The sequence below is a fragment of the Dermochelys coriacea genome, chromosome 1 (genome assembly GCF_009764565.3).
Source record: "Dermochelys coriacea isolate rDerCor1 chromosome 1, rDerCor1.pri.v4, whole genome shotgun sequence".
NCBI classification, from domain to species: domain Eukaryota; kingdom Metazoa; phylum Chordata; order Testudines; family Dermochelyidae; genus Dermochelys; species Dermochelys coriacea.
This window is the reverse complement of record NC_050068.2, coordinates 325,015,295-325,040,612: the sequence shown is the minus strand read 5'-3', so window position 1 is coordinate 325,040,612 and position 25,318 is coordinate 325,015,295. Positions and strand designations below refer to the sequence as shown.

At 39.6% G+C, this 25,318-nt stretch overlaps 1 protein-coding gene across 5 annotated transcripts in view; it reads left to right on the top strand.

The window, feature by feature from the left end:
* ERGIC2 (ERGIC and golgi 2) overlaps positions 1-25,318 on the top strand; it is a 47,178-nt gene that overhangs the window by 17,374 nt on the left and 4,486 nt on the right. For 2 of the 5 annotated variants that reach the window (XR_006275561.1, XR_006275562.1), the window contains 10 exons: positions 1,213-1,283; positions 5,466-5,506; positions 6,608-6,709; positions 8,269-8,364; positions 10,988-11,043; positions 12,152-12,250; positions 13,645-13,742; positions 18,167-18,329; positions 20,449-20,528; positions 20,939-23,076. Coding sequence is in view for 3 of the 5 variants with exons in the window: in XM_038400036.2 (XP_038255964.1) it covers positions 1,213-1,283; positions 5,466-5,506; positions 6,608-6,709; positions 8,269-8,364; positions 10,988-11,043; positions 12,152-12,250; positions 13,645-13,742; positions 18,167-18,329; positions 20,449-20,528; positions 20,939-21,004 (872 nt within the window). In the remaining 2 variants the exon portion in view is untranslated. Of the gene's footprint in view, positions 1-1,212; positions 1,284-5,465; positions 5,507-6,607; positions 6,710-8,268; positions 8,365-10,987; positions 11,044-12,151; positions 12,251-13,644; positions 13,743-18,166; positions 18,330-20,448; positions 20,529-20,938; positions 24,930-25,318 lie in introns of those variants that run through there. The other 3 variants (XM_038400036.2, XM_043496770.1, XM_043496777.1) reach the window with 3 other exon arrangements.

The following is a 25,318-nucleotide window of genomic DNA, read 5'->3' as shown; positions in this document are numbered from 1 at the left end:
CCTTCATAATTGTTAAACACAAGTTCACAGCTCTTTTTTTAACAAGCAGTGGGTAATTAAACTACATTTGTCTACATTGTGTTTTGTTTTGTTTTTTTTCAGAGTAGCAGCCATGTTAGTCTTTATCTGCAAAAAGAAAAGGAGTACTTGTGGCACCTCTCTAAGGTGCCGCAAGTACTCCTTTTCTTTTTGTGTTTTTGGTTGTTGTTCTTGACTGACAGAGAAAACAGTTTTTCCTAGACAGATTGGTGGTGGTAAGGTTTTGTCTACATTCTGTGTTAAATCCCTCTTTTCTTGGGTCTTTAACTCAGCTATAATATTTTTAGATTGTGTGATGCTGAAGTTTGTCTCATAATTGTTTGATACTCTCATGGGTTATTTTAAATGTTAATCTGCCACAAGAGTAGCAGATAGGAACTCTCTGAAATCTAAACCTGGCTCTGATACAGACCCTCTGTTTGGTCTTGGGCAACTCCTTTAAACCTCTCTGCCTCAGTCCTGCCATATGATAAATGGGTACAATACTTAGTTACCTCATCAGGCTGTTATGACAATTATTGTTTGTCACGCTCTTTGGAGGTGCAAAGTGCTAAATAAGAGCTAAATATTATCAGTATGCTTTTTGCAGTTAGTTTTAAATCAGTCTATCTTCCAATGTTTTTTCCTTCTTTTAAAAAAATCAAATAGCTTAGTCTTTCTGTGGACTAGTGTCATTTAGATTTGATAACTGCATTTATGTAAATGGAAGAGATTTAAGCTTGCACTGATCAATTTGTGTGTGTGTGTGTGTGTGTGTGTGTGTGTGTGTGTGTGTGTGTGTACAGAGCTACAATAATTACACTTTATATAACATTTTGTCCAGTACTTACTGTTTAAGAAGAGCAGTAAATGAGCATTCTCTGAAAGTGATACATCAGTGAGAAATAATGCTTCTAAAAACTGTCTCTGTCCCCTTCTCTCTCTCTGATGTTTTGTTAGGTGGACTGAAAAGTTTTTTCAGTCATCAGTTTAGTGCCATCTTTTTTTCCTCTGCTAGTATGGACTTGCATCCTGTTAATAAAGAATAGATTTTCTCACCGTAATTAGTATCTGCTGTTTTACTGATAGGTTTGAAGAGATGCTGTCAAGCTTGATTTCTACTAGATATTTTGTTTTTATTCATATTTATCTTTTCTTTTAATATTTTCTATTTTGTTTGGTTTTTTGAAACAGATGTGGGGGCTGATGTTTTGGATTTAGCAGAAACAATGGTTGCCTCTGCAGATGGTTTAGTTTATGAACCGGTAAGTTTATTCCATTTTCTTTATAAAGATGGTGCTCTTTATTAGCTGTGGCATGCCTCTTCGTTTTGGCTAAACCGTACCTCCAAAAATACTATCCAGTCCTGAAGTTGGACCCATACAGAGTAACACTGAAGTCAGTTATGCTCCACATGGTCGCAAAGGTTTGTCCATGCAAAACTGGTTTCAGGATTGGCTGTGTGAGCTTAATATGCTCACACTAGAAAGAAATGCTGTCCAGAAATGTATTTTCATTGTGACCATGGAACTGTGTTTTCTGCATGCTCACTCATTGGTAGTGTGCAAATTTAAGTCATTAACTTAAGAAAACTACAGCATATTCCCTGTTCTTGGGTCCACATTCATGAATAGATTGAAATATTCTATAGCTATTAAGTTACATCACCATTAGGTAGCATGTGTGTTTCTATTGCTGAATTATAACAGCTAACAATTGGCTCTGTATTCACTTTCCTGTCAATTAGATAAATGAAGAACTCCCATTGGCAGCTTTGCTTAATTTTGCTTTGTGTTTCTGTAAAGAGAGAGTAGAATCTGAAATATTTTCTGTTGTCTTCTCCCCCAATTTCGGTGTATTCTTTTAATGTTGGTTCCTTGAGTTTGCTTTTTCATTTTGGGCTTTTCATGTTTTTCCTGTGAAGTGGTTCAACAGACTAACTCATGGACTGTTGTTTATTTTTCAAGAACCATTGTGTGCATGTGTGGGTGGTTTTTGTTGTTCTCGTCCAGCCGTTGGAGAACCAGCTTCAAGTGCTACCTGAAGTGCAATTACAAGTTCCTTAATGGATGCTCATTATTGTGGTGTCGTCTTATCTTTCAATTGGGCAGACAGTGATGCATCTGGATATGAGATCTGCTTGATGCTGTTTCCTCAAGTCATTGAGTCCCATAGCAATTATATGCTGCTTCCCTGAAGCAGCCTGTGGGTATGTCTACACAGCAACCAGACACTCACAGCTAGCCCATGCTAGCTGTCTTGGGATCGCAGGGCTCAGGTTGTTTTGTTGCTTTCTAGATTTCCCAGCTGGGCTGGAGCCCTGTAAAGTGGGAGGTTCCCAAAGCTCAGGCTGCAGCCCAAGCCTGGAAGTCTACACAGCTGTCAAACAGCTCCATATCTTGAGCCCTGTGAGCCTGAGTCAGCTGGCATGGGCTTTGCTGTGTAGACTTACCCTGTAAGTCTCACTGCAAGTCAGTACAGTGGGCCTGAGTGAATGGGGTTATGTACCTTGTCCCCTGGGAGTATATGCTGCATCACAATTGTCTGTTTAGTTGCAGATTGATTGATTAAGCCCATTAAGTAGTTCTGTCTGTAATTTCTTGGAGACTGTTCAGTTTACAGTAGCTGAGGAAATGCATATGCCGTTATTGAACCTTTTCACTTCACTGATAATTCTGTGCCAGGAACAACTTGCAAATATTTGATTTTATGAGCCATATTTTCAGAGCTTAATTATAAAACAAATATTAGGTATGTAATCAAAGCAGTACACTTAGCAGTGAAATGTATGATGACAGTTATATCCTTTGTAAACCATGTAAGTTCCCGTGTTTTGAGCCATATCCCTAAAAATGGGTGATTGGAGAGGGAGGACAAAATCTCAGGCCCATTAGGGGCTGTTGTGATAATTGGGCCTGCAAATTCACTCTGACTGTGGCTCAACTGTGAAGAGTGAGTGAGAGTTCATAAGATGTCACAATGACTTATAAAAATAAATGTTGATGGGGGAAAAAGTAGGAAAGGGAGACAGACTGAATTAACCCAAACAAAAACGCCTACATAAAACTCAAGGACCATGTTAAGATTATGCTTGGTAAACAAGAAAATGGGGGTCTGGAACTCGGTGAACTGAAATTGGTGTGTCAAAACTAGGCCTAATTGGTGGATGATATAATGAGAAGATGGGCTTTTCCTCCCACCATTCCCTTTTTGGGTCCTGAAAGAGAGAAACTTTGTGAAAGAATAGATGGAGGATACTGGAATGAGCTTTACCATCATGGCTGCCACCCCCACTGTCTCCTGGGACCCCAGGCCTCCTTCATCCTAATACTAAAAGATGTCCTGCCTAGATCAGGCCCGGGACTGGGACCCAGATTACACCGCCACCTCTACCAGCTCCATTTGAATCCCAAACAGCACCTGAGATCTGAGACATGGTCACAGCACACCCCCAACCACCACATTATGTATTCTTTTCCTACCCAACCTTCTATCTTCTCTTACCTATCCCTCTCCTTTTTCCTTCTAACAAGAGTCTCTTAGCTGGCCGAGACGGAATATTTTGCAACATTACTGTCAGCCTGTGATCAGAAAGAAGCAGCTAAAAGAACTGGCAAGGAGGAAATGGGAAAACTAAATATAGAGATGTGATTAAAATAATCCTGCAATGGGAGTGATCTCGTGTGCTTTGTGCCCAAGAGGCTACCAGGGGCATCAGCAGTAGGGCCTGAATCTCTTCCCTCTGTTGAGCTCTGGGCTGGGCGGGTGGCCCCTGGGAATTCACTTCTCCCTTTGCAGGTCACCCACCGAAGCCAGGAAGCGCTGAGTTTCAGACCTCGCTCTGTCATACCTACATATGTGGCAACACAGCAGGGATCAACAGTCCATGATCTCCTGTACCATTCAGGCCACCATACCTTGCAGAGGTGCAGTGATTGGGATCCCAAATGTGGCTTTTTGTGAGTCCTCTAAAGTGCAGTCTTAAAAGGTGCCCTGCAAATGAAATGGGCAGGGCCCCTTTTCTCTGCTGTTTTTAATGAAAGGGTGTTTCTATTCGGTTGAATTAGGGGTTAAATATTCAGATCTCATCCACCCTGGGTGACTCTGGTTCACGGCGGGGGGTCTGTGGGCATTGTGACAACCCAAGTGCCAAGGAAGTGAAATCTGCTTAACGGAGAGAAGTAATTCCTAGACGATTTTAAAACTCTTTGGCTTTGGGATACCTCTTCAACAGAGTCGTTTGAGAGAAAAAAAAAAATCTCTTCCTCAAAGATTCAGCAGCCCTGGCTTTTAAGGTTAATTGATATTCAGGCCAACAGGGAACATTAGATTATTTAGTCTGACCCCTTGTATAACACGGGCCAGGGCATGTCATCCAGTTCTCTTCATATTGAGCTCAATCAATTTGTATTTGATTGGAGCATCTTCCAGAAAGGCATTTAGTTCTGATCTGAAGCCATCAAGAGATAAACCATGATTTGAGAACTTCAATAGCTCAGACATAGGTGAGGTTTTTCGTAGGAGTGGGTGGGTGAGATTCTGTGGCCTGCGCTGTGCAGGAGGTCGGACTAGATGATCAGAATGGTCCCTTCTGACCTTAGTATCTATGAAATACCCTAAACAGCCCAATGCTGGTTTGAGTTTGCCAGGTCTCAGAGTAGCTAATAAGACCATGTGCAGTGTCTGTGTTTTTTCCAGCAGTGAGGTTGCAAGTGAAAGTCAACACCAGAGACAGAAGTCACATTTTCAATCTTTGCTGTTCTTCTCTCCTGTTTTGTGTGTGTCTTGTTTTGTCTTCTAGGAAATGGGGTCTAACTTTAACAGCAGCAGCAACAACAGGTCCAGCCCATCTCAACTAACATCTTCTCTTTTCACCAAAAGGACAGTTATTACCATCTTTAGTATCATCTAATAGACTGTAAAAACTCCCTCCAGCTAAAGAGAGAGGAAATAAGGGATGTTAAAATGAAAGCCTTACTTAATACTTTACGTTTCAGATGCTTTAATTGTTTTCCTTCTTTGCTGTGTCTGTAATAAAAGGTTAAAATGGTGTTCAGTGATGTGTTTGCCATGGCAAAAAGTAGGGTAAGGTTTCGATATACCAAATGCTGAGCCTTGTTGAACACGGTTCGGTGTTGGACTGTGACTGCACTTGCTTCTTTTATTTTTAAACTATAGTTGCTACCTTTTGAACTACGTATAGTTATAAAAATCTGTCTCCTAGCTCCACGTTGTTAGGATTCACTAATGAAAAGCTAAAATTTAAAGTCCGCTTTGAATTTATTGTATATGGGAAAAGTTGGATAAATCTTTTAGCACAAAATAAAATATTATTGTAAATCACCTTTTTTTCTGTTCTGAATTTTGTGGAGAGAACTTTAGTGGGGTGGAGTCATTGGTATTGCTTTCTGGTTATGTATTACTATGTGTTTTCTTCTTTGTTGCAGGTAATATTTGATCTCAGTCCCCAGCAAAGAGAGTGGCAGAGGTAATAGATAATTCTAAAGCACTGATGTGAATGCATGTATATTGGACAATGATAGGTCTGCTTTTCTTTTGACACTGCAAATAGCTCAGAGAATATGCTCTGAGTATACCTAAGTCATGTTTTAAAAAAACAAAAACAAAAAAACCCCACAAAAATACCCAACCATATGTTACCTTGCACAGATACTGCCCATAACAGTGCAGTACACACTCGCTGAAACTGAAGCTCATTTATTTTTCTCTCTGGCTTTTTAGAGCTGACTAGTCAGCATTCAGTGTCTTTACCGTGAATGAGTACTCTTTCATATTTTTTTAAAATATAAAACTATTTGAACTATCTATCAGTCCTTGTAATAAACAGTCCTGACGCATTTTATCTAGTTTAATTGCACGTGTGGTAGTTTTGGTAGTTTCTTTATGAACTCTTTTGCCATGTTTAGATGTACGTCAGTATCATTAAACCAAAATAACTCACCACCTTCAGCAGTTGAATTGATTACTGTTAGCATTTAAAAGTTTATTGTTGTTCTCTCCTTCCTCTTTGATGCAGCTGGGGAGAGAAATGCTCCAATGTACTGTATAACACAACAGTAAGCAGACAAGTGCATATGTGCTTTAATGCGAGACCATGGAGACTGCATGCAGTACTTTGTTTAGTATGAATTTAGGCCTAGGATTCATTCTAATTTGTTTTTGTTGGAATTGGGAGGTTGGTTGAGATGGTGATGAGGAGGGATGTGTGTATGGAATCCCAAGCTTCTGAGTTTACCAATGGAGCCACTGCCAAAGTAAATGAATGGTTGGGCCTGCCAACCTTAACTGTATGCAGTGTTGTTGTAGAGACAAAAGGTGGGTGAGGTTGTATCTTTTTATTGGACCAATTTCTGTTGGTGAGTGGGAGATGTTTCAGGCTTACACAGAGCTCTTATACTTGAGCAGTAGGAATGTTTGGCATATGTCTGTATTTAACATGCCATCCTTTTGCTGAACTGAGTTGTTTTACAATATGTAACTAATGTACTTGATGGTAACTCTGAATTTATTTTCTGTTACTCTATTGCATACATTCCCACTTACTGTACTCATCTCTGTGATCTTTTAGGATGCTGAAGTTAATTCAGAGTAGGCTGCAGGAAGAACACTCCCTTCAAGATGTGATATTCAAAAGTGCTTTTAAAAGTGCTTCAACAGCACTGCCACCAAGGTGAGAGAGAGATTGTTGCATGCAGCTGATTTCACTTTCTCTCATGACTGATTGCTTTCTTTATTTCATTTCTGAAGACAAAGTTATAATGGTGAAGAGACTTGAATGCCTCTGCCTTGCTTCAGGTTTCCCTGAATCCAAAGCCTTTGTCTTAATATTTTAGAGACTTACTGATTTCTTTACAACCCAGACCAGCAACAGTCTGAACTGGATTGTATTTTACTTACATCCTTAGTGTGCCAGAAAACACTTGCCAGAAAGGTTGTTACTTTTTTTTATATGAATCCATTTGTGTTTCTTTAGCATTTTTATGATGATCAGCACCCCACAAGATTCAAGACTCACCACTTACCTGTCATGTATTAATGGTGCTTAAAATTAGTTACAAAATATTTTTGAATATTTTAAACAAATTGTATCTACTTATTTTGATGAACTACCTTTCTAAAACAATTTCAGAGCCCTCTCTTTCAGTTCTTTCATTTCAACCATCAACAAGTTTTTAACCTGCTTTATCAGGCACTTGCATTTCTAATATAAATAAAAAAATATTAAATCAGTAACAAACATGATTTTTTTCTTTAAAAATCATTTAAATAATATAAGATTTACTGTGCATGTCCTTATGTGGTGTAAATTTAAAAAAAAAAAAAGTTTCTCCTTTTTCCAATGCCAATAAATGCTCCCTCCCATAGTTACTACACTGTGGTCTCCTTTCCCGTGTCTGGGGAGCGACTGCATTCTTTCATCTTAGGCCACTGCTGAAGAGTGCTCAGGAGTGATGCTCCCATTTCATTATCTTCTGCTCCCATTTCATTATTTTCTGGGGTGCCATTTAAGCTACACTTTGGGCTGTTCGAATAAACTGTTTTCAGAAGCAGATCTGGAAACTATTTCAGGTGACATGGTTATACCAGCAAATGTGAGCTGGGCAAAACTTCTTAAAATGTTGTTGAAAACTTTTCTTGATACGTGGTCATTAATTAGCTTTCAGCAACTGGTGGGTTTTTGTTTTTTTTTTAATGTTTTGTGCTGTTCACCCTGGTCAGCACAGCTGTATTACCTGAACAAACCATTTTCAATCTGAGTTGCTGAAAAGTGTTTCATGAGGTGACAGATATTCCTAGGACCTGAGAGGGAGTCTTCTCTGTAATTGTTCTGGTTCTTATCCATCTGGTTAGCCTCATCCCCTAGGAGTCTTGAACATTTGAGTAATGTGTTGAAACTCTGAGCAGCATCAGGCTGGCCAGGATAGTGTTTATAAAATGAGCTACTCTTAATTCGTTTTCCTCTCAGTGGGGGTGTGTAACTTTTTTGTGTGCTTTTAATCTACTATAAAATGTGCTTTTTAACATAAAAGTCCGGATGTTTTAAAGCTCATAGTTTGTAATTAGTTTGTTTTCCCTTTTCTGAATATCTAGGTTGTACCAGGAACGTTTATTTTCCATGGCAGAAGAATGTGGTTTTCTAAACTTTACATGATGCTATTTTTTCACCTATATATAAAATAATCTCAATTACTGTGTTTTGAGCTGTTTCCCTGTTTCTTGTTCAAACAGGGAGGATAATTCGTTACTGCCTCCAGATGCATGTAGAATTCATGGTCATCTCTATGTCAATAAAGTGGCAGGAAACTTTCACATAACTGTGGGCAAGTATGTTCTTTTCACTTACTGAATATACCACAAATTGACCAAGACAGATGTGTGTGTGTGTGTAGTTAAGCAAAAAACTTTCTTTGGCTCACTTTTGCCTAGTTAGCTGCTTTTATCATAATACAGATTCCCTTTCTGGTCATATTTTTCATATGGTATCTCTCTCATTTCAAACATCATATTTCTTCATGTCTGGTTATAGTCAACATGAACTATGGAACTTTTTGAAATGTCTGCTGAAGTAGCTGCTTCTCCTGTGTTCAGCAATGTTGTCATATATCCATAAATTGAACGTTTACAGCTGATTAGATGAACTAATGCCTTTTGTTAACATGTGATAAAGTGACAGCTAATACTTTTAGAATGCTCGTACTTTCCTGTTATCTAATTGGGCCCAACCTTACTATACCTCTAACCCAGAGGTGGGCTAACTACGGCCCACGGGCCGGATCCCTCCTGCCTGGCCCCTGAGCGCCTGGCCCAGGAGGCTAGTCCCAGCCCCTCCCCCACTGACACCCTCCCCTGGAGCCTCAGTGTGCCGCGCCGCCGGTGCAGTGCTATAGGCGGCCGGACAGCGCAGTTGCAGAGCCGTGGCCTGCCCTGGTGCTCTGGGCGGCGCGGCTGTAGCGCCGCCAGCCACCGGTGCTCCAGGCAGTGCAGTAAGGAGGCAGGAGGGTTTGGATAGAGGGCAGGGGAGTTGGGGGGGTGGTCAGGGGCGGGGGGGTGGATAGGGGTCAGTGCAGTCAGGGGGGTTGGATGGGGCAGGAGTCCCAGGGGGCAAGTCAGGAATGAGTGGGGGGGTTGGATGGGGTGGCAGGGGGCAGTCGGGGGTGGAAGGTCTGGGGGTGGTCAGGGGACAGGGAGTAGGGGATGGTAGACGGCGCAGGAGTCCCGGGGGGGGAGCCGTCAGGGGACAGTGGGGTTGGATGGGGCAGGAGTCCCGGGGGGTCATCAGGGGGCAAGAAGCAGGGATCGGGGGGGTCGGATAGGAGGCAGGGGCCAGGCCATGCCTGGCTGTTTGTGGGGAGACGGTCTCCTCTAACCGGGCCTCCATACAATTTTGGAAACCCGATGTGGCCCTCAGGCCAAAAAGTTTTCCCGCCCTTGCTGTAACCGTTCAAGAGCAAAGCTGTCTGTCATAGCAAAGGGCATATGTTTTGCAGCACAGATTTTTGTTAGTTGTATGAATGAGGTAATATAGTTATAGAAGCGTGTTAGGGAGTCATGACTAAATGTGGATCAGTTTCCTGACATGCTTCTGTAATCATGTTGTCTTGTAAGCACTTTAAGCTAGAAATCTGTATTGGAAACGTATGCCTGTAACCAAGCCAGATCATTGTGCACTAGCATGGCTGGAGGTGTCATGTTCATATGCCATGTGTAGTTCCTGCAATGACCCTTTCTTGGCCTGTGACTGCTCTAATTCTTTTCCTGCCTTGCCGACTATCCTTTCAGCATCTACATATCTCCTTAAACAGCTCCTCATTCTTTTCTCTATCCCTGTCTGACATCCCTAAGAGTTGCAAAACCCCCTCTTCTCGCTCTATGGACCCACTAAATAACCATATCTCCTTTTGTGGTTTCAACTATCATCTCTGCTAGACTGAATCCGAAACCTACACCTCTATTTAGTCTTGTTTCTCAAAATTGCCTCTGACATATTTTGTTAGGTGCCCAGCTGTCTTCTCAAACTCGGTCTGTTCAAAATTGAAGCTCTAATCTCTCCCCTCCTACTCTCTCTGTTGCCATCTCTTCTGTCCTTCCTACATCCTAGCACAATCTTTCTTCTCTCTCATCCCCTTCATATCTATGCTCTTGCTAAATCCTGTTGCTTCCTTCCTTCTGGTCGTGTCTTGCCTTGATTATTGTAGCCTTCTAGTGCCTCATCTCCCAATCTTTTATTCCGCCCCCACCCCCATCTTCCATTTCTCCAAAATGCATCTGCTTTGGATCGTCACTCAACTTTTAATGTCTTGTTGAAGGAGGGGTTCTTTAATTCTGTTAGGTGTAAACCTCACACTAGGTCATAGGGTAATAAAAGCAAGCTTAGAAGTAAAACTTCTTTTTGAGTGTGAAGAGGGGCTGGGGAAGTGTGTCAGTTTTCCAATTCATGCTGGTCCTTTCCCAGTGTGATTCTGGTGCTCCCTTTGTTTTCCTTCTCTCTTTCCTCCTGCTCTTCCAACCTCTCCCAATGTGCATACTATAGAGTCCCACAAATGAATCTGATAATCTGCCTACTCACAAGGCAAGTGCAGGGAATATTAACCACTGGCAACTTGAGCTGTTACATGGTTGGTCTTTTACTGTGTTTGGATCATGCCAGGATTTTACAGCTTTTCCCCTTGCAGCTCTCTGGCTAGACAAAACCTATTGGTGTTTCTAAAAATAACTTTTTGTTTATATTGGAGGATTTTCATGAGCTTAATGTGTCTTCAGGTGTTACTCTGGTTGTCTGTACTGAGCAACAATGAAAATTTCAATGCCCATTATAAAGGGCTATTTTATTGAAATCCAAGGGAAAACTGGTGATTTGCTTTATGGAAACCCCAATTTTTATTATTTGAGCTTCTGCTGAGTGTCCGTTAAACCACTGCTTTATCAAACATGTTTTTGCTTTCTTTAGGGCAATTCCCCATCCCCGAGGCCATGCACACTTGGCAGCCCTTGTGAGCCACGATTGTAAGCTTTTACTGTCATCTTTCAAAAAACACTGTTGGTTCATAGCATCTCCTAGCTACTGATTTGGATATTAGTGTAGTATTGGACACATACTATTGCTGAGATATTCTAGCTGAGTGATTTGCATTGTAAAAGAAAGCAGAGAATAGGCTTCAGGATATTATATTGTAAAGTGACAAATCTTTTTACGCATTTGACATTCACAGACTATTTGTTTATGCTGATTGTGTTACAGTCATAATGTAAAACGATATATAAAATAATATGTAAATAACAATAAAAAGCATTTTATAATAGTATATCTTGGATTTCAGAAGTATTGTATAATAATCTGTATTTTTCAGAGAGCTTGTTTCCCTGCAATATTTAGACTATAAAAGGTTTAAAATTTCTGACCTCATAAAACATTATTTCAGTGTTTTGGATTAGTAGTCAGACTGCTGAATGTATATTACTGCAGTGTGTTGTGTGTGTGAGAGAGTAAATGTTACTGTGAAAATTTAGCTTTGCTTCCTGACTCTTTACTGTTAAAGCCTCCAATCCTGCAATGGCTTCCATGTGAATTTAATTTTACATGTGTGTATTCCCATTGCAATTAATCATGTGCAGAAATCTTTTCAAGATTAGAAACTAAATAAATAAAATTATTCTTGCATTATATAGGTTTGTGCATTTAATTAATAAAGCAATTTAATCTTTCCAACACTTTGTCAGCCTGAAATGTGAACTGTAGAGTAATTCCTTGGCTGCTTCTTGGCCCTTTAACTCTTGGGCTGTTGCAAATGCCTGTACATTTTGATCTACATTGTATTGCCTATAAAAATGGGGGGAAGTGCTGAGTTAAAATTGAATATACATGTTTTTAAATATTGATGCCAGTAAAGCAAGCTTTGCTTATAATAAATACACATTTGGATTTGTGAATACATTTACAAAAGTGCAAATCCTGAAAACATTTTATATCCATCCTAATGGCATTAAATATTCCAGATGATGCCTTTCCTATTGTGCTGTGAGTTGGGGGGGGTGAGAGAGAAATGTACAAAATTTTCATATTTCACCAAAATAAACCCCTTACATTTGGTGGTTCTTTTGTGTTGTCTTTTAGCATACAACTTCTCTCATAGAATAGATCACTTGTCTTTTGGCGAGCTCATTCCAGGAATTATTAATCCTTTGGACGGGACAGAAAAAATTGCATCAGATCGTAAGTGTTTCATGATGGAAAAATAATTTAGTATCTGAGATGCTGCTCTTTTAATTATTAGCTTAAAAACATTAACATTTTTCTTGAATTCTGCTACTAACAAATGGTACATTATGGTAAATAAGGAATGCATCATTTAGTTACTCTTTTTATTTATCTTGCATCATTCATGGTGTAATATTTTTTTTTAACAGTACTTTGCTACTCCTTTGTTGCTTCTGATGTTGATTTGTAGTTGCACATACAAGTGTACTGTATTTAAATTATGGCTGAGCACTCACCTATGTGGACAAATTCCAAAAAGATTTACAGCTGTATGTTACAACTTGGACTTGCAGAGCCAAGTGTCATCACGAAGGAGACTGTCTAGTGGTTAGACTGTAGGGCTGAGATTCAGGGTTCTTGGGTTCTGTTCCCATCTCTGTCACAGACTCACTGTGTGGTCTTTGGCAAGTCATTTACATTTCCTCATTTATAAATTGAGGCTAATATCTATCTCACAGAGGTGCTGTGAGGATTAATCACTGATTAGCACATTCATTGACAATTAAAACATATTGAACTCTTTGGATGTGTTTTGTATTGTAATGTCACTGGTAAGATTACTTACCAGGCTATTGAAAAGAAATGGAATTAATTATTTGTGCTACATGAATATTTTAATATGCTAAAAAACTTCAAAACCTTAGACCCACAGACCTTGATCAGACAGCAGAGCAAATGGTGTTACTTTGTTGATTTGAATTTCACTTGAAATGATCATTTCAGTTGTTTGGTGGTTTGTTCTGCTAGGATGTTGAATGAAGAGGGATTATATTATAAATACATTACAAAATGCTGATTGTCTACTATGAGTTCTCTAATGAACTGTTTCCACTAGGGAAACTTTCTGAAAATCCAATCAATTCAGTCCCACTAGTGTTAGGAACACTGAAAGAACTTGCATAGACAGACTTTTGGCTTCAGCCACCATTTTAAAACCACTACCATAACCCCTAATTCTGTGTGCAGCGTTGCATGAGATGGTGGTTAAAACAGCAGTGGCAGCCTGTGGCTTGTCTACAATAGGGCCCTGGGAAGATTTATGCACATGCTAAGCTTCACACACTGAACTGTCCTATTGACTTCAGAGGGACTACTCATCATGTGTGAAGTCTGGCATGTGCAAAAATTTGTCCTAGGGCCTAACCCTCGAAATTAACACTGATAGAGCCAAACCAGTGTTGTCAACAGTGGGACTTCTTGAAATTACCCCCAGGATAGACAGAGCTTAATAGATAATATTCTTAATGGTCTTTTCAGAAAAATACTTGTTTAACAGCTGAATATCTCTCTCAAATGATTTTTACCCTATAATTAGTGTTAATTCAATAGTAAGATTTGTTTTGTTTTAGACAACCAGATGTTCCAATATTTTATCACAGTCGTGCCAACAAAACTCCATACGTATAAAATTTCAGCAGAAACTCACCAGTTTTCCGTGACAGAAAGGGTAAGTCCCAGTTAGAAACCAACCCAAAGAAAAGGTTTTGTTTTAGTGTGTTTGTACTTGTCAAAGGTAGATGGGAAAATTTGAGACTTGATTGGTTTTTACTTTTAAAAACTTTTCAGGCAGGTCAGTTTACTAAAATACTCCAGGATATGTTGGGATGTTTGTCAGTGATGTTATACTGAATGTAAAATATATGTATGTGGCAACACATGTTCAGTTATTTGCATTAGCATCTTGCATCCAAAAATCCTGGGTCCCTGTGTTAGATTTAATGATTAGCAACCAGCCTTTCTTACTTCACTTGTGGCTAATAATGAAAACAGGTTCCCATAAATTATTCTAATATGCTTGCATGATAAATACTTAATCCATCTCTATTCCTTTTATCCAGCTCCTGTTGGATTGAGTAACCAGAAGGTACAGAACAATACTGTTCTTTGCCTCCCAGCTATTTTGATTTGCATTTGGTGAGGCACCTACTGTTAATCACCCACTCTCTTGATTGTCAAACTTCTGTTATCTTTAGATTTGGTGTTCATTATAAATTCCAAATCTGTAAAAGGGGAAACCCAGCTATTAGTTACTGTAGTCTACTCCTTGCCAAATTCTGTCATGTGAATGTTTAAAGACTGATGTAAATAAGAAAAAAGCATTCTAATATATTCCTGTTACACCTGTCTCATTATCATTTCCCTAGTCAGTGGTTGAGCTCAGGTTAATCTTGATATTTACAAGCTGAAGGAACAGCTCTTCGAAAAGCTGAACTATGAAAGGCAGGCAGGGGATATTGGGCTTAAAAAAAATGTATAGTAATGATCGTTCACTTAAATGTAACTTGTATTAAATTGATTATTCTACAATCCAGTGTTTCCTCACAGCCTTTATTTTGCATTGGGAGCACTATGCTATGCTTCATAGACAATTGTTTTTGCTGCAATTTGGGAGAAAAAGGAGTGATTTTTTTTTTTTATTTTTTTTTATTCAGCAGTGGGACATTAAAGATATTGAAGAAAAGGTGGGGAGATTATTCTGTAGAGAACTGAACTCAAAACAGGAACAAAAATTAGACACACATAATCAGTGATCTGGATCATGCAAGATACATTTCAGTCTCCTCACTCCTCCTGTTTATCTAGCATTTTGCCATTCCTCTGCAGGACAATGTCACTGCTCCTTCTAAGGCCCTGCCATCTGGAACAGTTTTTCTAAATCTCTCCACTTCATTGACTCTCCATCTCACTTTACATCACAGCTTTTCTCCCTGTACCTCCTTTCTCTCTTTCTGCTTGGAAAAATTACTTATTTTGTTAGTAGTAGTGATTTATTTAACTCTGTATAAATCTTTTGGGGATTCAGTTGGTCTGAAAGTTGCTACAGAATCATAAGCTAGTAGGAGGAAGTTTTTATGAATAACTGAGATTGTGGGTGGGATTACAGTGATGTGCCTCGCCAGACAAGCCTGCCGGTTAACAGTATAATTCTTCTTTTAAACTAATAAATGGTCTGAGGAAGGCTATTAGAGAGAGAACAGTTTTTCAGAGAAAAATTTTCTAGCCTGTAGGTGGTGGTGTAGCAGACTACAGAATGTGTCCAGAGATTGAAAAACCCAGGATCCACGTCATACCAACTCCTCATGGTTAAAACCTGACTCCTGTAGGGCCTAATAACATCAGTAGCAGCTGGAAACACAGCTTGTCCTTGTCTCTGGTGACTACAAAGCTGTGGTTAAAGTAATGTTAATTAATGCTGCTGTTTTGAAAAATTGTTTGAATATGTTAAACTGTATTACTGTAGAGAAGGCTTGAGCGATAACCAATACCTATACCACATAGCTCCACTTTTCTACATATAGTAGGGCAGATCCTCAGCTGCTGTAAAGTGTTGTAGCTCCATTGAAGTAAATATAGCTATGACAGTTTATACCAGCTCAAGGTCTGGTGTTGCTAGGAATAGAAGTAGAAAGTAGAAATATTAGACCAAAATGCCCCCAAGGAAGATGGGGTTTTTCTCTTTAATGTAGCTTTAGAATAACGGGCAGGCTGTTTATAGCAATCAGAAAAGAATCAACTCTTGTTAGTGGATCCTTGGCTCTGCATACTGACCTTATGCCTCCATCCAGCTTTTTTTTTTTTAAATGCATAATAAAGTCTGTCGGTATCTGTCCTTATTGCTTAATACAGCCTGTTGGTCTTAAAATTCTGAAAGTGCGTATGGGTTTCTTCTGTGATATGGGTTTGTAATTATTGCAATTAATAAAAGCGCTTTGTATGTAGCTGATGCATTTGGTATATGAAGCTGGCATCCTCTTACTTTGGTTTGGTAACAAAAAGCAACTGTATATCATAAATATAACATGGTTATACACGTCAACTGAATTTACTGGAGAAAGATGAGATGTCTGAATTTTTCAATCAGTTGTCTGTGATTTTGAGTTTCCAGTATACTGGATGCTCTTTAGTAAAAGGAAGGAGTGTATTAAATTCTCAGATAGGATGAAACTGCTCCATGATACATTGCCTTTCTGTTTAGTTTTGTTCTTTTCTTATGTAGCTTACTTCTTTTAGTCTATTCATTGCTGAATATATCTTCAGTGAATTAATTCTTTGCTGCCTGTGCATTTACTCAGCAGCTCCCAGGTTATTTTATCAACAGCTGTCACTAGCATGCAAACAGCTGCAAATTTTTCAGGATGACTTCAGATTGATGTGACTTCTTTTCTCTTGAAAACCATTCAAAAGAACTTGAATTTCTAGGTTTTAAACTGCTTTGTACTTGACCATCTTAATGATCAGGGAGAAGCAGGAAAGTGAGGATAGTAAGAAGTGTGTTAATTTTGAAGAAAATTCTGAATTTATGGAGTATTATGCCAGTAAGAAATCGTATACAAGAAGCATAGAGATGTGAGAATTAGAGAGATGAGAATCAACTTGGGAAGTACAAGCTAATACATCTGGGAGAAAGAAATTGAAACACAGATTTTCAAACTTGGAAAGTGATGATACCAAAAGAAACCTCTGAGAGACAGTGGGCAGCAAAGGAGATGTGACCTTGCAGCACAGAATGGCAACAGAAAAGCAAATGTCTTTGGGCTACACGTGAGAGGTATCATGTAACTGGCCTTGATGAGATTGTCAGGAATAGTGTGCTCTGTTCTGGACCCCTCAGTATAAAAGAGTTTTTCACAAATTGGAGGAAGTTATAAAAGTGATTAAGGACACCGATTTGTCTGGTGGTTAGAGCAAGGGGCTGGGAATCAGGAGTTTTGAGTCCTTTTCCATGAGTTCTGACTTACCTGGATGTTTGATTTTTTTTTAGTCCAATTACTTAGTGTGGATTTTCTAAAATGGTCTCTAATTTTGGATTCCTGTCTTTAGACCCGTTGGGTTAAAATTTTCAAATATATGAGCCTGATTTTCAGAAGTATTGAGCACCCATGCTCCAAGTGAAGACAATACAATCCGTGAATGCTCAGCAACTCTGAAAATTGGGCCCTAGATTTTGAAGGGTCAGCACCCAAATTCATATGTAGGGATCTAATAAATAAACCTGCAACTCCTCTTGACTTCATTTGAGGTTGTGGCTACTCAGAAAATTCTGAAAATGAAGCCCACGTGTCTCAGATGAGGTAGCTAGAGGCTGGTTCTTAAGATCTGGACTATAACCTTTCTCAGCCACCTCAGTTCGCCGCTCTGTAAAGTTGGTACAGCATCTACATGTTGTGAAGTTTAAAGTGCACCTGGGTGCTTTATACTTAAGGGAAGAAAACACTTATAGGCTAGAATGTTTCTTTATGGCCCAACCCTGTATTAGGGGCAGTGCAAGGCTGCAGCATCCTGGGACATGTGTGGAAGGCTGCACTTCTTCCTGGTGTACTTGGCCTGTTTCATGGAATGGGAGAAGGCCATGACCATTATTTCTTTCCCTTCCTTTTTGAGGCAATTATAGGGGCACAGGGAGGAGGCAGTCCCTGGCCCTTACAGGTGTCTGCTGCCCTTATACACCCAATCTGTACCCCATATACCTGCATAAAGGACAGGGATGATCCGGTTTTAAGCTTGGTCCTTAAAGAAATGAATTAAGTAAACCTGTATCCTGAGAGGAGTGTGTAAATTGCTTAGTTGTAGAATAAAAGGAGGGCAAGTACTAGTCACTGGTATTGAACAAGGGTATGCAATACAAAGGGCAAGTAAACAGGAAAGTGAATAGTGACATGCTAGCATAAAAGTCTACAGTATAAAATAGTATCTCATCCCTACTTTGATCAAAATCTAGTTACTACGTGTCACCGTGTTGCTCTATTGTCTCATGTTGATTACTGACTGTCCTAACAAGTTGCTCTTCGTCAACCTTGTCCATTAGATATTGCTGTGCATGTGACTGATGTGAGACTGCTAACTTTTGTATGTTTCTCTCTTTGCCCTCAGGAAAGAGTGATTAACCATGCAGCTGGCAGCCATGGGGTATCAGGGATATTCATGAAATATGACATCAGTTCACTTATGGTGACAGTAACAGAAGAACACATGCCCTTTTGGCAGTTCTTAGTAAGACTCTGTGGTATTATTGGCGGAATTTTCTCAACTACAGGTAACCATCAATGCATTCCTTCTTGTGACTACAAGGTAGATAGAATTATGCAACTAAAGGCCATAAATCCAGTGGCCACCCTGGTTACGCTACTTGTTTTGTGAGTTCATGCAATAAGCTATTGGGTATCTATTCACAGCTAGTGAGTGGGATATTGGTTTGTGCATGAAATGCTATGAAATTCTAATACTGTGTATAGAACATCCCAGTACGCTGTTGTCTATGGTGGACTTGCCATTTCTTTTCTTTTCTAATTAAAACCATAGTTTAATCATTTCTGGAAGTTTGTGGATATACACTACAAACTGGTGTGACCTCTAATATTCTGTCTGACTCTCTACTGTAGTTGGGGCCTAATTCTGCTAACCTTGCCCAAAACTTACTGAGGTAAAACTCCCATTAAAGTCATCATGAGGTTTTTTCCTCAGTAAGTCTTGAATGGACCATAGGATTTGGCCCCTGAGAGAAACAGCTAGCTTTAACTGAAGAGGCATCTCAATTCACTGATTACCCAGAGCTATAATGAATCATAAAAAGAATCGGGTTCCTCTGTGCCTAAGAATTATTGATACTGTTGCTTTTAATTTGAGGAAAGTATCTTCCTATTCTGTACCAAAACTGCTGAAACTGAGACACTTTTAACCTGTGAACATTACCTGTCTTGTTGAGTGGATGCTTTTTGCCTCACAAAACAGATTTGTCTATGCTGACAGCATTTAATGCTGAATTAGCATACCCCGGGCAAAAACCATTGTATTCTTCTAGGTGGCTATATTTTATCCATTATCGAAACACTTCAGAGCACTTCATTTGTCTAGAGGAAGGACTGTACAATGTACTCCATGTTCCAATGAGAAAATGAGTCGTTCACTGAAGTATAGGTTCCTCTAATTTTGAAATTGGAGAAATTAAAAAAAAACATAATCATCAGTCAAATTACATAGGTAATTAATAATGGCTTCGGTGGTCTCTGATCCCTTTTAGTCTTTGAGCTTGTAACCGTGCTTGATACCCAGTAGTTGTTTGGTTTTCCCCATCTACATGATGGCTATTGGCACATCCTTCCTGTTACCTGAAACCACCTCCCCCGTGACCTTGTTCCCAGGCGGTTACTTACTTTTTCCCTGCCTTGCTAAAGTGTCGTTTCTGGATTTATCAACGAGCAGCTGGCCCAACAAACGGTCTCTGAACCCAATTCCATTTACCTTATGTGAAAGAATAGTTTATTGGCACTTCTAAAGAAATAGAGGGAAAAGCTTAGCATAAAATGTGCCTAGAGCAGTGCTACAGAAAGGCTCACTAGATTGGCATTGCTGTTTGGTTCAGGATTGCTTCCTGTGACAAAAAATTCCTTTCAACTCCTATTACCACTGCTAATGGTACAAGATTTACGGGTACCAAAAGAACCCATGTTGTTTCATTGAATATCTTCATTAGCTCTGTAAGCTCTTCAGAGATCACAGCTCTGACTCAAAGGATCAGAGTTGTGTCCCTTGCACTAGTGGTGGCTGGTTTGGAGTCAGATTTGGGATTTTTGGTTATTCAGAGCATATCTCCGATTCGTTCGAGGGGCAGCACGTGTGTAGCACATGACCAATGACATGGAAGACCTTTGTGAAATTCATATAGGCTTCTGTCCATTGTAAAAACAGCTTTCAGCTTCTTGTGGGAAGCTGAGTTTTCCTGTCAAGTTTTTTTCAAGTGGGTGGTGTAATAAACTGGCCAGTCTGAATCACAGCTTTTGATTTTTGTTTCCCCCAAGCCAATGAATAAATAGTCATGCAAATCTCCTTGTGGATTAACTTAATTCCCTGATGCTTTTCTGACATGAAATTGGTTGTTTTTTTTTGTTTTGTTTTGTTTTTTTGGTGGGGGGGAGAGGATCACATTTGCCTGGAAAAAAATGAGTGGTTTCCATTTCAAAATAGAAATCTTTGTTAAGGAAATGAAAAATATTTTTAAAATGTTACTTTATTTGTTTCAGTGCATGCATGGTGGTCAATTGTACTGAAACAGAGTTTGTTTAAACTTGATGTGGTGCTGTTATTGCAGAATCCTCTTTTTACACAGTCCTCATTTTATTCCTTTTAAAAAAATCAAACCCTGTTTGCCATTACAGGCATTTTACATGGCATTGGAAGATTCCTAGTGGAAATTATCTGCTGCCGTTTCAAGCTGGGTTTACACAAACCTACACCTGTAAGAATATTTTGTTTTCTTATAATAGAAATTAAGGAAATAGAACAACTATGTACTAGCAAAGTAAAAGATTTTTAAAAGGCAGCTAGCTGTAATGAAAGAATACAATTGTATGACCTAATCCTGTTCCTATTGAAATCCATGGTAAAACTTCCCTTGATTTCATTAGGAGCATGTTCAAAAGTTTTTAAAAATAGTTTGAACAGAACGGGTCCTTAGCCAGATTTGTAATAAGAGGACAGTGATGTTCCATGGAAAATCTACTACATAAGTGGGGGAAAAAACCACACACTTTTATGGATTTAAGGATCGAGAAAAGCAGAGAATGGAGGAAATGCATATTTAAAAAAAACAAAATGCAACAGATGAAGTTCTTGAACAAGATATTAATAATGTTTTTGTTTTGTTAGGTCCTACTTCCAGATGGCCATATAAACAACCACTTACCTCTAAGTACAGACAACAGTATACATTAGCATCTCCTTGGGAAACTTTTTTTCTTTCTTTCTGCCTGATACAGAAGACAGTTTTTATAATAAAGAAAACATTGTGCAATATGTTGAGACAGTGCTGATGGGAAGCAAAAATCAAGCCTTTTCAAAAAACAGTCTGTGTAATTTGTCTCTTTTAAGTGCACATGGAGTCAAAGGAGGACAGGAAGCCCTGTGAAGCCAACCTCTTCTTGAGCTAGCAGAAGCATTACTGAAGAGAGACAATATTTGCAGTGAAACTGAGTGTCTTTGCAAAAACTGCCATCAGCGCTGAAGTGTCAGTGTAGTGATCTGGATTCCAGGCCTGCGAAGTCAGGCAAACACCTACGAAAGCTAACACACATGCAGAATGCAGAGAGAGCCCCATGCAGTGTTCAGCTTGCAGTGCAGCAAGCAAGGGTGGCTGTGATAATTGTAGTTTAAGAAGCCAGGATTTGCTGCTAGTTTTCAGAAATGAGACATGAGATTTTTTTATTTTTTATCTTTTAAATGAGTAGGTAGAGGAGGCTTGGATACTATGCTTATGGAGGTGGGGGGCACTATTGAAAACCCTGAAATAGAAGCTGGCTCAGGGACTAAGACAGAGCCATAGCACTTTCAGCAGTCACTGCCATTCTCCAGTAGCGCCATTACCTATCTACAAGAGGAAAAAATGCTGCAGAGCAGGGAATATGGCATTTCTCTGTGTCTCTTCTCAGAGCCACTTTTTGCTAACAATCAGATTCTCTCTGAGTTTGAGCCAAGGAATCAGGAATAGTAAGTCACTGTTGAAAATGTGTTTGACCGGAATCGTATCTGTTTTCCTATCCCAGGGCTAAACTCGGTCTCCAGAAAGTAAGAAACCACCTCTCTGCTATGGCTTAGAAAAGAAATGAATGTCTTGTGATTAGGTGGGCCACAACACTGCATTTCAAGAACAGACTGTCCTCTACCTGCTGCTGGAACATGAGTTTTGGCAAATAAAAAACAAGAGAGTAAGAGGAGGGAGAAGAGATTTGAAGAACAAATGGCTAAGAACAGCAAAGCAATTTATTACTAAATACTGCAGAAGCAAGTAAACTGTCAGCCAGTGAGTCTGCTGGACCACCCAGGGTATAGTAAAGACAATCACCAAGGAACAGATGATGGCAGAGAATTTGAATAAATTTCTCTGCAGTATAGGTGATGAGAAAGAGTTTAAATTTACACGTCATGAAAGTTTTTTGGGGCGGAGGAGGTGGTGGTTGTTTTTTAAGTAAATGGAGCATCCCGAGCTTTATGCTGGAATACATTAGTGGAGCTGGTGGTGTTAAGAAACTAAAGAACTAAGTACTATAGCTGAACTACTGACCAAAACATGTCATTAAGAAACTCAACTATTCCACCAGAGAGTACACAGCGTATAGGCTGATTTGCATCACCCTGATTTTTGTAGAGTTAATGCCTCTCTAAATTGTGAGAATTATGTGGAAGAGTATTAAATAAAGAGTGGGAAGGGAAGAACCTGTCCATAATTTGTTTGGATGATTGAAAAAGTCCCAAGTTTAAGGAAACTAGGTCATCTGAGGACGGAGGTAAAGTTGTTTTTGTTTTTTTTTTCATAGATTGAGATGGGAAACAAAGGTCTTGGCTACCTTGAGCAAGGAAACCATCACACAGTGACTGAATTAAGTGGCATGGTGCTTCATGTGTCCTTGCAACCATGTAGTGTATCCATGCAGTAATGCCGTTCTTGATGGAACAAGTCTAGTGCATTCACGTGATTCTTGTATTGCAACTGTGATACCAGTGCATTCCATCATATAGTGCCCAGCACCTTTGCTAGGAGCAGGGGCTTTTGGGGTAACTTCCAGATATGAGGCACTGCATTGTGGGATGGAGTTAGAGGCAGTTGTACATTGTAGCTGCCATGCTTGTTGTTACATGTCCATACTGGGGTGAAGCCATTATAGTCTGTGCCAGCTCATCTGGATCTGAACTGAAGGTTTTGTTCCCAGTGTTACAGCTAATTAACATTGCAACCACACCTTGGACAGCTATTCTGTGTGGATGCGAGAAGGCACACAAGGGTTGCAAGCGTAAGCCATCTTATTACAATGGTTTCTTGTAATGCTTCATTGCTTTGTGTAGCTGGGCAAAATAGTAGGGTTAAGTGTAAGAGTGTGGCTTCCCAGTGAAAAAAATGAATGCTAGCATTGTTCAGTATGTATTCTGGAAGGTAGGTTAGACAGGAAACTAGTGAAGTTGCATCTTAAATATAACTTCTCTTGAATTAGTCAAGTTTAGGGAAGATTGTGACCAAAGAAAGATGTAAAATCTGTATTTGGGCAGTGTGATGGTTGGTGACAGTTACTATAAACAAGTGTAAGGAAACATCCATAGGAGGGAATATTTTAAACCATTCAGAGAGTCATTCATTATGAATTTGTTACTTCTTTGTAAGTTCTTCAGCTCCAACTTCCTTCAAGCCAGCGTCTTCAGCTGCTGCCACTCTAGCAGATTATTCTCCCTCCTGCTTCTGCTTGCGCTGCTTCTGATGACCAACGTTTTTGTTGGTCTCCGCTGAATGCTCTCCAGATTGTCCACATTGTTCATAGTGTAGTGCCCAAATACTGGAAACGGTACTGCAGCTGACGCCTCACCAGTGCCAAGTACAGCAGGACAATTACCTCTTGTATCTTACATATGATATGCCTGTTAATACACCGCAGAACATAAGCCTTTTTTGCACTTGCATCACATTGTTGACTCGTACTCAATTTGAGACCACTATAACCTCCAGATCCTATTCAACTGCCTGCTGAGTTATTTCTCACTGTGCATTTGATTTTTCCTTCCTAAGTGTAGAACTTTGCACTTGTCTTTATTTAAGTTCATTTTATTCATTTCAGACCAATTCTCCAGTTAGTTGTAATCCCAAGTAAAACATTCAAGTATCATTGTGTCCAAATTAAACCCACCTCCCAGGTGCTAGAAACCTCCTACAAATATTGGACATGTACTCCAAGCATCTGAAAGCCTTGAATGGTTGGTTTTCAGGTGCCCACCACCTAGAAACTGCATTGTGTTCTAAGAAGTCAGAAGACAGAATAGTTGAGAAACTGTTATAACAGCATTCTACAAATTGTGTGTTGTTCAAAAGTATGTTAACTCTTGCAGCCCACAGAAGAAATAAAGGGCAGTAAAAAAGACATAAAGTGAGCAAAGCTTGCATCAGAAGAATGATGAGGGTGGAGAAAAATTAGCATCCACATTTTCCAAAGTAGCCTATTTGAAAGCTCAAAGGGCCAATTTGGGTTTGACTTTTCAGCAGTGCTGAGCACCTGCAAATCCCCTGACTTAACTAGGTAGGCTATGTCTGCGCTACAGCTTATGTCGGTATAACTTATGTTGCTTAGAGGGGTGAATAAACCACCCCTCTGAGCAACATAAGTGCTGGTGTGGATTGTGCTCTGTCCGTGGGAGTTTCTCCCCTCGATGTTGCTGCTACTGCTGCTCGCGGGAGCTAGAGTCATTAAGCCGATGGGAGAGCACTCTCTTGTCTCCTTAGAGCAGCTACATTGTAGCTCACAGCTGCACCACTGTAAGCTCCCTAATGTCACTGGAGCCTCAGTTCCAACATAAATTGGACACGAGGTTGAGTTTCCAGAAAGAGAGGCACCCCAAAACTTCCTGAAAATACTGGTTAGGGCTATTAAATATGGGAAGGCAAAGAGTAAGATCTAATAATGAAGATATATATATTTACTTGTATACTATTATATTTATAGCTGTATATAAGTACAATGAAGACCGTTGGGAGACTGTTCATATCGTGTATTATAATACAAAAAAGGGCACTTAAAAGGCAAGACATTTTAACTGGATTATTGGAAGATCGTTATGCAAGATATAGTTAAGTAGAACTCTTTTCAAGGCAACTAGGAAAAATTAAAAAAAGGGACACATGAATACAATCTGCAGTTACATTAGCTGCAATAATTTTTGGGTGGGGGAAACTGATCATGAGCTGGGTAAGGAACAAATTTCTATTTCTTTCCCCTCCATGCCCTCGCACAAACTGTGATGTAATATAATGTATGTTTCTGACTGTTAAATTATCAGATCCCCTTCCTCATCTGCCATAGGTGGCTGACAAAGGCAGGATGTGAGTCTAGATGGAAAAATGATCTGACCAGGTATGACTTCTATACATATTCCTTAAAGAAAATACAGATGTGTCTGTGGGAGAAATATAAAGATCAGAATTAGGATGACCATACCCATGATCAAAGACAGGCATGAGTCTCAACGTTCAGGCCCTGAGCATCCACCCAATAT